Source organism: Solanum pennellii, chromosome 1 (assembly GCF_001406875.1).
Source record: "Solanum pennellii chromosome 1, SPENNV200".
NCBI classification, from domain to species: domain Eukaryota; kingdom Viridiplantae; phylum Streptophyta; class Magnoliopsida; order Solanales; family Solanaceae; genus Solanum; species Solanum pennellii.
Window position 1 is genome coordinate 21,133,578 of NC_028637.1, and position 13,145 is coordinate 21,146,722.

The following is a 13,145-nucleotide window of genomic DNA, read 5'->3' on the forward strand; positions in this document are numbered from 1 at the left end:
TCTAATTTTGTGATAACTTGTTTGTGTCCATTGAGTGTTTGTTTTGCATAAGTATCAACACTAGTTGATCCTATTGATGCCAAAATTGTTTTTCTTGCAAGATTTATTTGTGTCCATCTAGTGTTGATATTAAGCTTTAATTTATGAATAATTTGTTTAATAAGCATAAGTACCAACACTAGTTGATCCTATTGATGAAAAAATTGATTTTCTTGCAAGATCTATTTGTGTCCATCTAGTGTTGACACTTAACTTTAAATTTGGAAATAATATATATGTTAAGCATAAGTACACACACTAGTTGATCCTATTGATGACAAAATTGATTTTATCGCAAGAGCTATTTGTCCATCTAATATTGACACTTAGCTTGAATTTAGGAATAATGTGTTTTCAAGTATAAATACCAACACCGGTTGATCTTAATGATGACAAACATAATTTTCTTTAATGATTGATTTGTGTCCCTCCAGTGTTGTCACTTACCTTTAAATTTAGAAATGATATATTTCTTAATAAGTACCAACACTAGTTAATCTGAATGATGATAAAATTAATTTTCTCGCAAGATTAATTATTGTCCATCTAGTGTTGATATTAAACATAATATAGGAATAATGTGCTTACAAACATAAGTACCAATACTAGTTGATCCTATTGATGATAAAATTAATTTTCTTGCGAGATCGATTTAGTGTCCATCTAGTGTTGATATTAAACTTTAATCTAGGAAAATGTGTTTGTGAAGCATAATTATCAACACTAGTTGATCCTATTGATGACGAAATTGATATTCTTGCAAGATCGATTTGTGTCCATCTATTGTTGATATTATGCTTTAGTTTAGAAATAATGTGTTTTTAAGCATAAGTACCAACACTAAATGATCCTAGTGATGCTAAAATTGGTTTTCTTGCAATGTTAATTTATGTCCATCTAGTGTTGATATTAAGATTTACTTTAGGAATAATGTGTATGGTAAGCGTAGTTATCAATGCTAGTTCTATTGATGACAAAATTGATTTTCTTGCAAGATCGATTTGTGTCCATCTACTGTATTATTCTTAAATTTAGGAATAATATATTTTTAAGCATAAGTACCATCACTAGTTGAAAAATAACTCGTGGTTGCACGGTTGGTAAAAAAATATATCCAGCCACGTTTCATTCCAAATCCGACTAGGACACAAGACATTATATATCATCAGTATATCAAATTATAATCTCAGTTAATATAGATTTTGAGATGAAACTTAGGGAACATATCATGTTTACGAGTCCATACGAAATTTCACTCTCTAAATTTAGTTTGATTTAAGCTACTAACTTGAATAATCACTTCTTCATTATAGTCTATTACCATTTGATATTAAATGCCTCAACTTTTGCCGAAATTATAAAATTAGGGATGTCAAGATTGTAGAAAAGAAAGTTCATTTTTTAGAAATCTCTGACGAATAAATTTATGTCTCTTATAAATAAAAAGAAGACGTAGCCAAAAGCTATAATAGGTTACACTTTTATGCTAAGACACAAATACTTCACTACATTAGTCATATTACACTCATAACAGATCCAAGCTTAATCAAGATGAATGACTTGAAATATATGTCACTACAATGTCGCTTTGGTTGAAAGGAAAAAGGGTAGGAAGACGAGAGATGAAAGAGTTATTTCTCCTTTTTAGTAAAGGGGATAAGAGAAGACTATTTCTTATTTACTTACCTTCTAGTATACCAAATAGAGGCATAGTGCAAAATAATCAATGAACTTCACTCTCCATTAACCTTAAGTCTTTCCCTTCTCGGAGTCAAGTCTATTATAAGTATCAAGGCACAAATAGAATAGAAAATCTATTGTCACCTCAACCCTTGGTAATTACTGCTTGCTATTAATAGGTAAAATCATGCTCTTCAGCGATTTGGGGAAAATGAAAGACTTACCTGATAAACCTTCAATGATTTTTGGAAAAATCGTGTTTTTCGTGTGAAGTTCTGTTAGAAAGCGAGAAAAGTTCTTCAGATCAGCTTTCACGTTAAGAGATTTTATTTCTGAGAGAAAAGTAAATTTTAATGTTTTATTAAATATTTTTGCTCAATAAGAATGGGAGGGAGGATTAAAATGTTGGAGGAAAAATAATATATTAGTGAAAACTTTAAGACGGTTTTTGAAATGAGTTGTTTTTATGATTATAAAAGTAGGACACTTTAAAAGTGTGTCCATATATGTAAATGGTTGTTGCCAATTATGTCATACTTTAACAACGCTTATAAAATGTAGCTTATACCATTAAAGAGTACACTTTACAAGCGTTGTCAATATTATCGCCGCTAAAAGTTAAAATTTTTACTATGGTTTATAAGCGTCCTCAAAAGTATTTTAGGCAAAACTTTAAAAAAAATATTGTAGTTCTTGGAGCTATTAACCATGATAGTATTAAGTCATTTTTACATCTTGTACTTATGTTAAAAACAGAACTTCAACAGAGCAAATATTATAGAAGTTGAATCCCAAAAAGAGAACAACGATGAAAAGCATAAAATCAAAGAGACCACGCAAAATCCAAGTATGACAGCTGAAACTTTTTCCAGTGATTAGAGTTTGCTTCAGCAAAAAGAGATGCATATAGGTAGGAACTGTAAAACAGATCTAGAGGCCTTAACTAGTAAATTAGAAGAGGACTGGAAATATGTGGAGAAGAGAACAGAATTATAAATTGACTAAAGAAAATATGAAATCAATAAGCTTAGGCTCGTCGTACTCTTAGAAATCTATATCAGCGTAGCATATAGGCAGAGGCATGCACTACAACAATCATTCAACCTGTTTTACTAGAAAAACTATACAAATGTATCAGATGACCTTCCTTCCCCCNCCCCCCCCCCCCCCCCATCCAACGTTGAGGTTTATGAATGTTTTCATTACCAAGATATTTTCATAAATATATAACTGACTTATCAGTTTCAAATGCTCCTTTTAAATATCCCAAAAGGTCATAGTATACGATATGAATTAAGCATGGTAAACTAGTTGGTTCCAACTTAAATAATCCTTACAACGGGGAAAAGGAAATAATCATAATATGTAGGCAATAGCTCTCGAAAATATTATGTCTTCTGAAACCTCATTCGAGCTTCAGGTACCTCATTAGTATGATACTTACTAAAAAGTTAATTCAAGTCAAATGATCCACAAATTTTCTGACCCAAAGTTAACTCATATATCAGTTGCAAATGATCTTATCAAATATTCTGGAAGGACAGTCTATTACATGCACATAGCATGATAAAACAGCCAGTTTCGATTGATATAATCCTTAGAAACGGAAAAAAGAAAATGACCATAATAAGGAGACAATATGTTCTAAACTGTCATCTTAGGTTTCCTTTGTTTGTATTTAATGTTGGTATGAGTGTTCAAAACTAATGTTATTAACTGCATGTGTTTACATTAAATTTAAGCACTTATTTGATCTGAATAGGTTTTAGTTATTCAGATCTTATTAAGAGGTATTGTGTTTGTGTATACTCAACCCCACTCCATCACAATCACCTAACACCACCGCAATCATTACCATCGCCGACCACCATTGCACTCGGCATCCACATCAATATAATTGTATCCACCCCACCCCTACCAGAACTATTTTTGTTAATCCTTACAAACAATAACCTCTATAATCACAACTAGCACCAACACATTATCAACCACTACATGCTCTTCAACCCCACCAACAGTACCGGCAACTACTAACATCAACTAAATTTTACAAACATAACCACCTCTACCACCACAATTATTAACAACTAACACCAACCATTACCCCCGCCACTGATGAAAAACCATTTCCACAATCACTAGAAAACATATATATATTATTTCTTTATCACATAATGTTTTTATTTTATTAATTTATATTTTTGATATTAAATACTTTTTTATTTGAATTTTATATTTATTATTTATTCAATGTTTGACGCTAAAAAAAATATTTTGATCATAAGAATGTGCATTCATATTGAGATATCTTAATCTTGATGAGAATAAACAATACCTTATGAGTCCGGAAGCTATGAACTAGTAATTAATTCAGAAGAAAGGATTTTAAAAATTGGTAATGGAGAGTCAAACAACAAAATGTAAATCAGTGGCCTTGTGTATTTATGCTAGCTACTCAACTTAGCAATTGCAAAAATCCAATTTGTATAATTATCAACAAATGAATCAAATGATGTAATGCTGTTTTTTCCTTTTATTTTTAATATGGAAAAGGCTTTAAAGGAAAAAATGGACTGGTAGAATAACAAATATAAAAATACCATAGTTTCCCCAATTTTGAAATTCTCTTTTTGTCCGAATCTAACACATAGTTTTGCTCCTTTCTAAATACCACCTCCTCTATGGCATCCTCTTTTACATGTCCAAATCGTCCTCCTCTATTGCTTCCTCGTTACTATCCTCCGGCCCAGAAGTAGTTTTAAAAAGATGTTTTAGGCAAGAAAAAAATGACGAGGAAAGAAAGAGTATATCAATGGGAAAATTTGGTTCCAACAAAACTCTTAGTAGGTATTTGGATTGATTTAAAAAAAACAAAAATCCCCTTTAAAGTTTACTTTCGCGAAAAAATTAAAAAATGCGAGGATTCTATGTTGGTCTGCACGACACCACATCTATAGGATATTTGAAAACATAAATATATAGAAACGAAAACGATAAAATAAGAGGATTTTTTTTCTTAATTTCAAATTTCAAGTAAAAATGTGAAATACAAAGCCTGAACTTTCATTGTTCACCCGGAATATGGGCCTTCTGACTATTACTTGCAGTATTGGAATGTAAACAATTGGGATTGTAAGCATCTTAAAGGACACTTTCCAAAAATAATTATACTGCAATATTAAATAAATTTGAGTTAGAATGCATTCAATGCGTCAAGATGACTTGAAAAACTAATGCAAATTTATACCAGCATGAATAAATAGTAATGAGTTTAGACCACATATTTTCCTCAAACCTCACTACAATTTTCCTAAGATCCTCTGCTCTATCATTCCCAAAGATAGGAAAGTTCTTCTTAATGTCCTCTATTCTATACAACTATATCAACAAAAGTTCATGTAACGACCCGCTAGGTCGTTTTGAAAATTAGGACTAGTTTGACTCCTTTTGCAAATTTAAAGGGGTATTTTTAAACTATTAGATAACTATGAGTACCCAATTGATGAAACCTTTAATAAATAAATATTTAGATAATAGGTTAGTGGAGTTTCACGGTTAATAATTTCTTATTTAGAAGAAAAGGAAAAACGAAAAGTGGGGAGGCGAAACCTTACTACCGGCGACCAGCAAGAGGGAGAAAAATCATAGCCATTGTTCAGTTAAAGATATGAGATATTCGTTCTTTTCAATTCTATATATAGTAATATATTATCGGAGTGCATGGGATTATGTTATTATTTTATGCTATATTGATAATGGGTGATAAGAAATAATGGGTAAGTTGGTGATGATTACTAAATTATATTACATTGTTAGCAATTGGGTTAGTATTCAAAAATATATATATATATATATAAATCGATCGAAGTCGAATAGTTGAATGGCTGCAGGTTAATGTTTTCTGTGATTTTGTCAAAAGAATTTATTATATATATTGTTAGTTTCAGAATGGTAGGAATAAGATTGAGCCAATCATTGTCAATGATTGCCAATGATTGGAATTTGATAAATATTCTAGAAAATTGGCACTTGTTTACAAATGGGTTTCTGCAAAAAAAAATAATAATAATAATGTATACAATGATAATAGATTTTTTAATTGGTAATTAATTATTAGGTGTTATTTTATATGATCTAACATTGAATTTTAGTCCATTTGGAGAGGTTAGAGTTAAGTTCTTGGCTTGAAATTTAGCAAGTATGAAAAATTTGGCATACCAATATATATCAAGATTTGGAGTTTGGTTGAAAATATGAGTGAGTTTTAGCGTCTATGATAGACATATAATAATTTGAATGTCTACAAAAATTGCTTACTTACGAATATTGCAAAATTGGTAGATTGGGAACGTTCCGAAACCTTGCGAAAAGGAAAGGAAAAATCTTAAAAGATTCGTGGCACAAGCTCGGCATCTAAGGTATGTTAAGACTTTTTAGACTTGTTGAAGGACGTTTTCCTAATTAAAGATTAAAAATGAAAATAGACAAAGGGGTAAGGGGGAAAGATGGTGGTCTCGTATCAATGGTGTGACGGGCATTGGTACGAGTACCGGTGTTATAAAAAGGAAAATTTCTATTATAGAATGTGGATTGAAATTTGAGAATGCCAAAGCATATGGGCATTAGCTGATATATTATTGACTTGAATTCCTTGTGTGATTGTGTTTTATTTATTTCACCCGTATAGTTGTGATAATTGAGGTGGTTATGTATTATGTTCATATTGATTGATTGAGATGCATCATCATCCCCTATATTGAAATAATATTGTGTACATGCATAGACATGAGATTGAGTATAAGTTGGGCACGTGGAGATCGTCCGTGCTGGGGATGGTGAGATGTTAAGATTGTAATTTGGGCACGTGGAGACCGTCCGTGCGAAAATTGTTTGATATTATGATAGTGCGTTGAGATCGTCCGCACAGACACGTGGAGATCGTCCGTGTCGGTATATGGACCTCGCGAGTCCCCCATGGGTCATGAACTCTCGATGTATTTCCGAGGAGTATCATGTATATACGGTTGAGTGTGTACTGGGTATTCTGAGACAATTCATTACATGGTGTTATATTGCATTGCATTTCATCACATCATTTATTTTGATGATTATGTGTTTTGTTTGGTGTTTGGAAAATACTTGATGTTTGATTACCTTTATTGATGAAACCTAAATAGTGAGTTTAATATATATATATATATATACTTATATAATTTACGAATTTATTCTTTTTGTATAAACTCCCGTCACTACTTCTTCGTTGTCGGTCAATGAGACATACTGGGTACACGTGGTTTCGTACTCATACTACGCTTGTTGCACTCTTTGTGGTGCAGATTCGATTCCGAGTAGAAGCACATCTCGTGGAGCAAATTGAGTCCGAGCTTGGAGTTGTGGTGAGCTGCTTGGCTGTTTCGTGGCCCACACCTCCCTCTATCTTTTATTTATTCTGTTATTAGTATTCAAACAGGATATCCCTTATGTTAGATTTGTCATTTAGTTTCAGACTTGCATCGAATTTTAGAAGCTCTTGTACTTAAGACACAAATTCTTGGGGTGATATATTTTAGCTTCCGCATTTCGTACTTATAAGGAACTCAATGTTGGAGATTTTTGCTAAGTGTTAGTCTTTTTACTCATTTGTTGGTTTAGTTGGGTTAATATGTTGGGTTGGCTTACCTATTGGTTGGGAACATAGGTGCCATCACGACTTGAAAATTTGGGTCGTGACAAATTTGGTATCAGAGCCCTAGGTTCATCGGTCTCAAGAGTACAAGAGCAATGTCTAGTAGAGTCTTGCGGATCGGTATGAAGACGTCCATACCTATCTTCGAGAGGCTATAGGACATTTAGGAAATATTCTGTTCTTTTATTCATTATCGTGCACACTTGACCTTGTAGAAATTCTAATCTTGATATCTCATTCTCTCTCAGATGGCGAGGAATCGTACATCGGCAAGTGGTGGTCAGGATCCTATTCCTGCGCCTGCTTCTGGGAACACTGTCCGAGGTAGAGGTAGGAGACGAGCTCGAGGTCGGGGTAGGGGCCGTGTTGCAGCACCTGTGGATGTTCAAGTACCAGTAGCTACCCAGGGTCGTGATAGGACTGTACCTCCTGATGCAGAGGTTATTCATGGGGATGTGCAAGATCGTGTCGAGGGAAATGGGCCAGCTCAGGCTCCACCCAGTACTATTGTCCCCCCAGTGCTTCAAGATACCTTGGCTCGTATGTTAGGAATCCTAGAGGGGATGGCCCAGGCAGGAGCTTTGCCTGTCACTTCTGATGGCTCACAGACCCGTGTTGGAGGTCAAACTCCAGATCCGATAGTTGCTCCAGATTCTCAGACTCCCAGGACTCAGCCAGCTGCCGCTGTAGCTCCTCGTTTGGATAGTATGGAGTTTCCAGATATGACATCACATTTGGTGAACAGGCCTTCTATGACTATTGATGAGCAAAAGATGTTTGGGAGGTTCAGACTAATGAATCCTCCTACTTATACTGGTGACTTAGCTGAGGATGCATATGAGTTTATAGTTAGTTGTCATGAGAGGTTGCATAATCTTGGATTAGTGGAGTCTCATGGAGTTGACTACACAGCGTTTCAGATGACTGGCTCTGCTAAGCAGTGGTGGAGGGATTATATTAGTAGTAGGCCAGCTGGATCTCATCCACTATCCTGGACTGAGTTTACTCAGGTATTTCTATCCAAATTTGTTCCACGCAGTGAGAGGGAGCGCAAGAGGGCCGAGTTTGAGGGTTTGCAGCAAAATGGTATGTCAGTTGCAGAGTATGAGGGTAAATTTCATGCCTTGGCTAGGCATGCTTCGATGATACTTCCCACAGAGGCTGAGAGAGTGAGGAGGTTTGTTAAGGGGCTGATTATTCCAATTCGTCTAGGAGTTTCTCAGGTTGCTGCTTCTGGTGTTCCATTCCAGAAAGTGGTAGATGCTGCTAAGGAGTTGGAGATGATTCGACGTGAGGGATTTGAGCAGCGAGAGGGCAAGAGGACTCGTTATTCAGGTGATTATGGTGGTGCTCCGCCTAGGAGTCGGGGTTACTTGGGCAGAGGTTATCACCCTCAGTCCAGCAGACCCATTCATGCTGCTATACCAGCGTCTGAGGCTGGTTACGCTGGGCATAACTCTTCGAGCTCGGTACATACTTCGCAGGGTTCATCTTCTAGACCTGTAGTTCGTGGAGGGCATTCTGGTCATTCAGGTTCCTCTCATCAGCCTGCGTCTCGTAGGGGTTGCTTTGAGTGTGGTGATATGGGACACTTTGTGAGAGACTGCCCTAGGACCAGACGTGGTGGCTTACATCAGGGTTCTCAGGCTTCGACTTCCAGGGCTGCACAACCTCCAGCTAGGGGTGGTGCACAGAATGGTAGAGGTGGTTCTCATTCAGGTAGAGGTGGTTCTCCTTCTGGTCGAGGTGGTGGTCGTGGAGGTTCACAATCTGATGGAGGTCGTTCTCACTGTTATGCTTTTCCAGGTAGGCCAGAGGCTGAAGCCTCAGATGCTGTTATCACAGGTATTATTCCGGTTTGTCATCGACCAGCTACTGTATTATTTGATCCAGGCTCTACTTATTCTTATGTGTCCACATATTTTGCTCCTAGTCTGGATATATTGTGTGAGTCTCTTGATTTGCCGATACGTGTTTCTACTCCTGTCGGGGATTCTGTAGTTGTAGATCAGGTGTATCGTTTATGTACTGTTACTTTGATGGGGTATGACACTCATGCAGATTTAAAGGTCTTAGATATGATAGATTTTGATGTGATTCTTGGTATGGATTGGTTATCTTCTTACCACGCAATTTTAAATTGTCATGCCAAGACCATCACTTTAGCTATGCCTGGAATTCCTATAGTAGAATGGAGAGGTACTCTTAGTCATCCTTCTAAGGGTGTGATATCATTCCTTAAGGCTCGTCAGTTGGTACAGAGAGGATGTTTGGCGTACTTGGCCCACATTCGAGATACTAGTATTGAGACTCCTATGCTTGAGTCTATTCCAGTAGTGAGTGAATTTTCAGAAGTATTTCCGACCGATTTGCCAGGTCTTCCACCAGATCGTGATATTGATTTTTGTATTGATGTGGAGCCAGGCACTCGGCCTATTTCCATTCCTCCTTATCGTATGGCACCGGCTGAATTGAAAGAGTTGAAGGAGCAGTTGCAGGATTTGTTGAGCAAAGGTTTTATTAGACCAAGTGTATCTCCTTGGGGTGCTCCAGTGTTATTTGTGAAGAAGAAAGATGGATCTATGCGTATGTGTATTGACTATCGGAAGTTGAACAAGGTAACCATAAAAAATAAGTATCCGATACCTCGTATTGATGATTTATTTGATCAGTTGCAGGGTGCTTCAGTTTTCTCCAAAATTGACTTGAGATCTGGCTATCATCAGCTGAAGGTTAGGGCGGAGGATATCCCTAAGACGACTTTTCGAAGACGTTATGGTCATTACGAGTTTTTGGTGATGTCTTTCGGACTGACTAATGCCCCAGCAGTTTTTATGGACTTGATGAATGGAGTGTTCAGACCGTATTTAGATTCCTTTGTTATTGTCTTCATAGATGATATATTTATATACTCACGCACTAAGGAGGAGCATGGGCATCATTTGAGGATTGTTCTTGGGATTCTAAAGGAGAAGAAGCTTTATGCAAAGTTTTCAAAGTGTGAGTTTTGGCTTAGTTCGGTAGCATTCTTGGGACATGTAGTGTCCAAGGAGTGTATCATGGTGGATCCTAAGAAGATTCAGGCGGTTAAAGATTGGATCAGACCTACTTCAGTTACTGAGATTCGGAGTTTCTTGGGCCTTGCAGGTTATTATCGACGGTTTGTTGAGGGTTTCTCATCCATTGCATCTCCATTAACTAGATTGACACAAAAGGAGGTGACTTTTCAGTGGTCTGACGAATGTGAGGTTAGTTTCCAAAAGCTCAAGACTTTATTGACTACTGCTCCGATTTTGACCCTACCCGTGGAGGGAGAGGGTTTTGTCGTATATTGTGATGCTTCTCGGATTGTTCTTGGTTGTGTGTTGATGCAGAAGGGAAGGGTGATCGCTTATGCTTCGAGGCAGTTAAAGGTTCATGAGAAGAACTACCCTATTCATGATTTAGAGTTGGCGGCTGTGGTGTTTGCATTAAAGATTTGGAGGCATTATCTTTATGGTATGCATTGTGAGGTGTTCACGGATCATCGTAGTCTCGAGTATATATTCAATCAGAGGGATCTAAATTTGAGGCAGAGTAGATGGTTGGAGTTGCTCAAAGACTACGATATGACTATTCTTTATCACCCAGGCAAAGCAAATGTTGTAGCAGATGCCTTGAGTCGGAAGGCGGTAAGTATGGGTAGCCTAGCCATGTTACAGGTTGGCGAGCGTCCCTTAGCTAGGGATGTCCAATCCCTGGCCAATAGCTTTGTGAGACTTGATATTTCAGAATCTGGTAAGGTGTTGGCTTATATGGAGGCTAGGTCATCCTTGTTGGAGCAGATTCGGGCTCAACAGTTTGATGATGATGATTTATGTAAGATTAGGGACAAGGTTTTAAAAGGAGAAGCCAAGGCTGCAATTCTTGATAGTGAGGGAGTTTTGAGGATTAAAGTTCGCATATGTGTTCCTCGTACAGGTGATTTGACTAGATTGATCATGGAGGAGGCTCATAGTTCGAGGTACTCTATTCATCCGCGGGCTACTAAGATGTATCGTGACTTGAAGCAACACTATTGGTGGTGTTGTATGAAGAGGGACATAGTAGATTTTGTATCTCGATGTTTGAATTGTCAGCAAGTGAAGTATGAACACCAAAAGCCTGGAGGTGTAACTCAGAGGATGCCCATACCTGAGTGGAAGTGGGAGCGCATTGCTATGGACTTTGTGGTAGGGTTGCCCCGTACCTTGGGTAAGTTTGATGCTATATGGGTCATCGTGGATCGACTGACTAAGTCTGCACACTTTGTACCAGTTCAGACTACCTATAACTCAGAGAAGTTAGCCAAGATCTATATTCAAGAGATAGTTCGTTTGCATGGGGTTCCTATATCTATTATTTCTGATCGTGGCACCCAATTTACCTCTCATTTCTGGCGGTCTATGCAGAAAGAGTTGGGCACTCGGGTGGATCATAGTACAGCCTTTCACCCTCAGACTGATGGTCAATCTGAGCGTACTATTCAGGTTCTCGAGGATATGTTGCAGGCATGTGTGATTGACTTTGGTGGTCAGTGGGACCAGTTCTTGCCTCTAGCGGAGTTTGCTTACAATAATAGTTTTCACTCGAGCATTGAGATGGCACCATTTGAGGCTCTGTGTGGCAGGAGATGTCGATCTCCAATTGGCTGGTTTGATGCATTTGAGGTTAGACCACGGGGTACAGATTTGTTGAGGGAGTCCTTGGACAAGGTCAAGTTGATCCAAGATAGACTTCTCATGGCTCAGAGTAGGCAAAAGAGTTATGCAGATCGAAAGATTCGTGATTTAGAGTTTATGGTTGGAGAGAGGGTGTTATTGAAGGTTTCACCCATTAAGGGTGTGATGAGGTTTGGGAAGAAGGGCAAGTTGATCCAAAGGTATATTAGTCCTTTTGAGATTGTTGAGCGTATTGGTGAGGTGGCGTATCGGTTGGCTTTGCCACCTAGTTTGTCAGGTGTTCATCTTGTATTTCATATTTCAATGCTTAAGAAGTATCATCAGGGTGGCGATCATGTGATTCAATGGGATTCAGTGTTACTTGATCAGAATTTGACTTTTGAGGAAGAGCCGAGCACCATTTTGGATAGGCAAATTCGTAATCTAAGGTCCAAGGAGATTGCTTCAGTAAAGGTTCAGTGGAAGCATCGTCCAGTGGAGGAGGCTACATGGGAGACAGAGTCAGACATGAGGAGTAAATATCCTCATCTTTTTGAGCGTTCAGGTTAGCTCTTTTCTTTTCCCGTTCGAGGACGAACATTTGTTTAAGTAGTAGGTGATGTAACGACCCGCTAGGTCGTTTTGAAAACTAGGACTAGTTTGACTCCTTTTGAAAATTTAAAGGGGTATTTTTAAACTATTAGATTACTATGAGTACCCAATTGATGAAACCTTTATTAAATAAATAATTAGATAATAGGTTAGTGGAGTTTCTTGGTTAATAATTTCTTATTTAGAAGAAAAGGAAAAACGAAAAGTGGGGAGGCGAAACCTTACTACAGGCGACCAGCAAGAGGGAGAAAAATCATAGCCATTGTTCAGGTAAAGATATGAGATATTCGTTCTTTTCAATTCTATATATAGTAATATATTGTCGGAGTGCTTGGGATTATGTTATTATTTTATGCTATATTGATAATGGGTGATAAGAAATAATGGGTAAGTTGGTGATGATTACTAAATTATATTACATTGTTAGCAATTGGGTTAGTATTCAAAAA

The 13,145-nt window shown here is 37.2% G+C and overlaps 1 protein-coding gene across 1 annotated transcript; it reads left to right on the forward strand.

Annotated features, from left to right (window-relative positions):
• Nucleotides 1-7,309: 7,309 nt before the first annotated feature.
• On the forward strand, nucleotides 7,310-10,142 carry LOC107018488. The gene is made up of 2 exons (XM_027913030.1): nucleotides 7,310-9,859; nucleotides 10,132-10,142. The coding sequence occupies exons 1-2, from the start codon at nucleotides 7,654-7,656 to the stop codon at nucleotides 10,140-10,142; spliced, it is 2,217 nt and encodes a 738-aa protein (XP_027768831.1). The 5' UTR covers nucleotides 7,310-7,653.
• The last annotated feature ends 3,003 nt before the right edge of the window (nucleotides 10,143-13,145 follow it).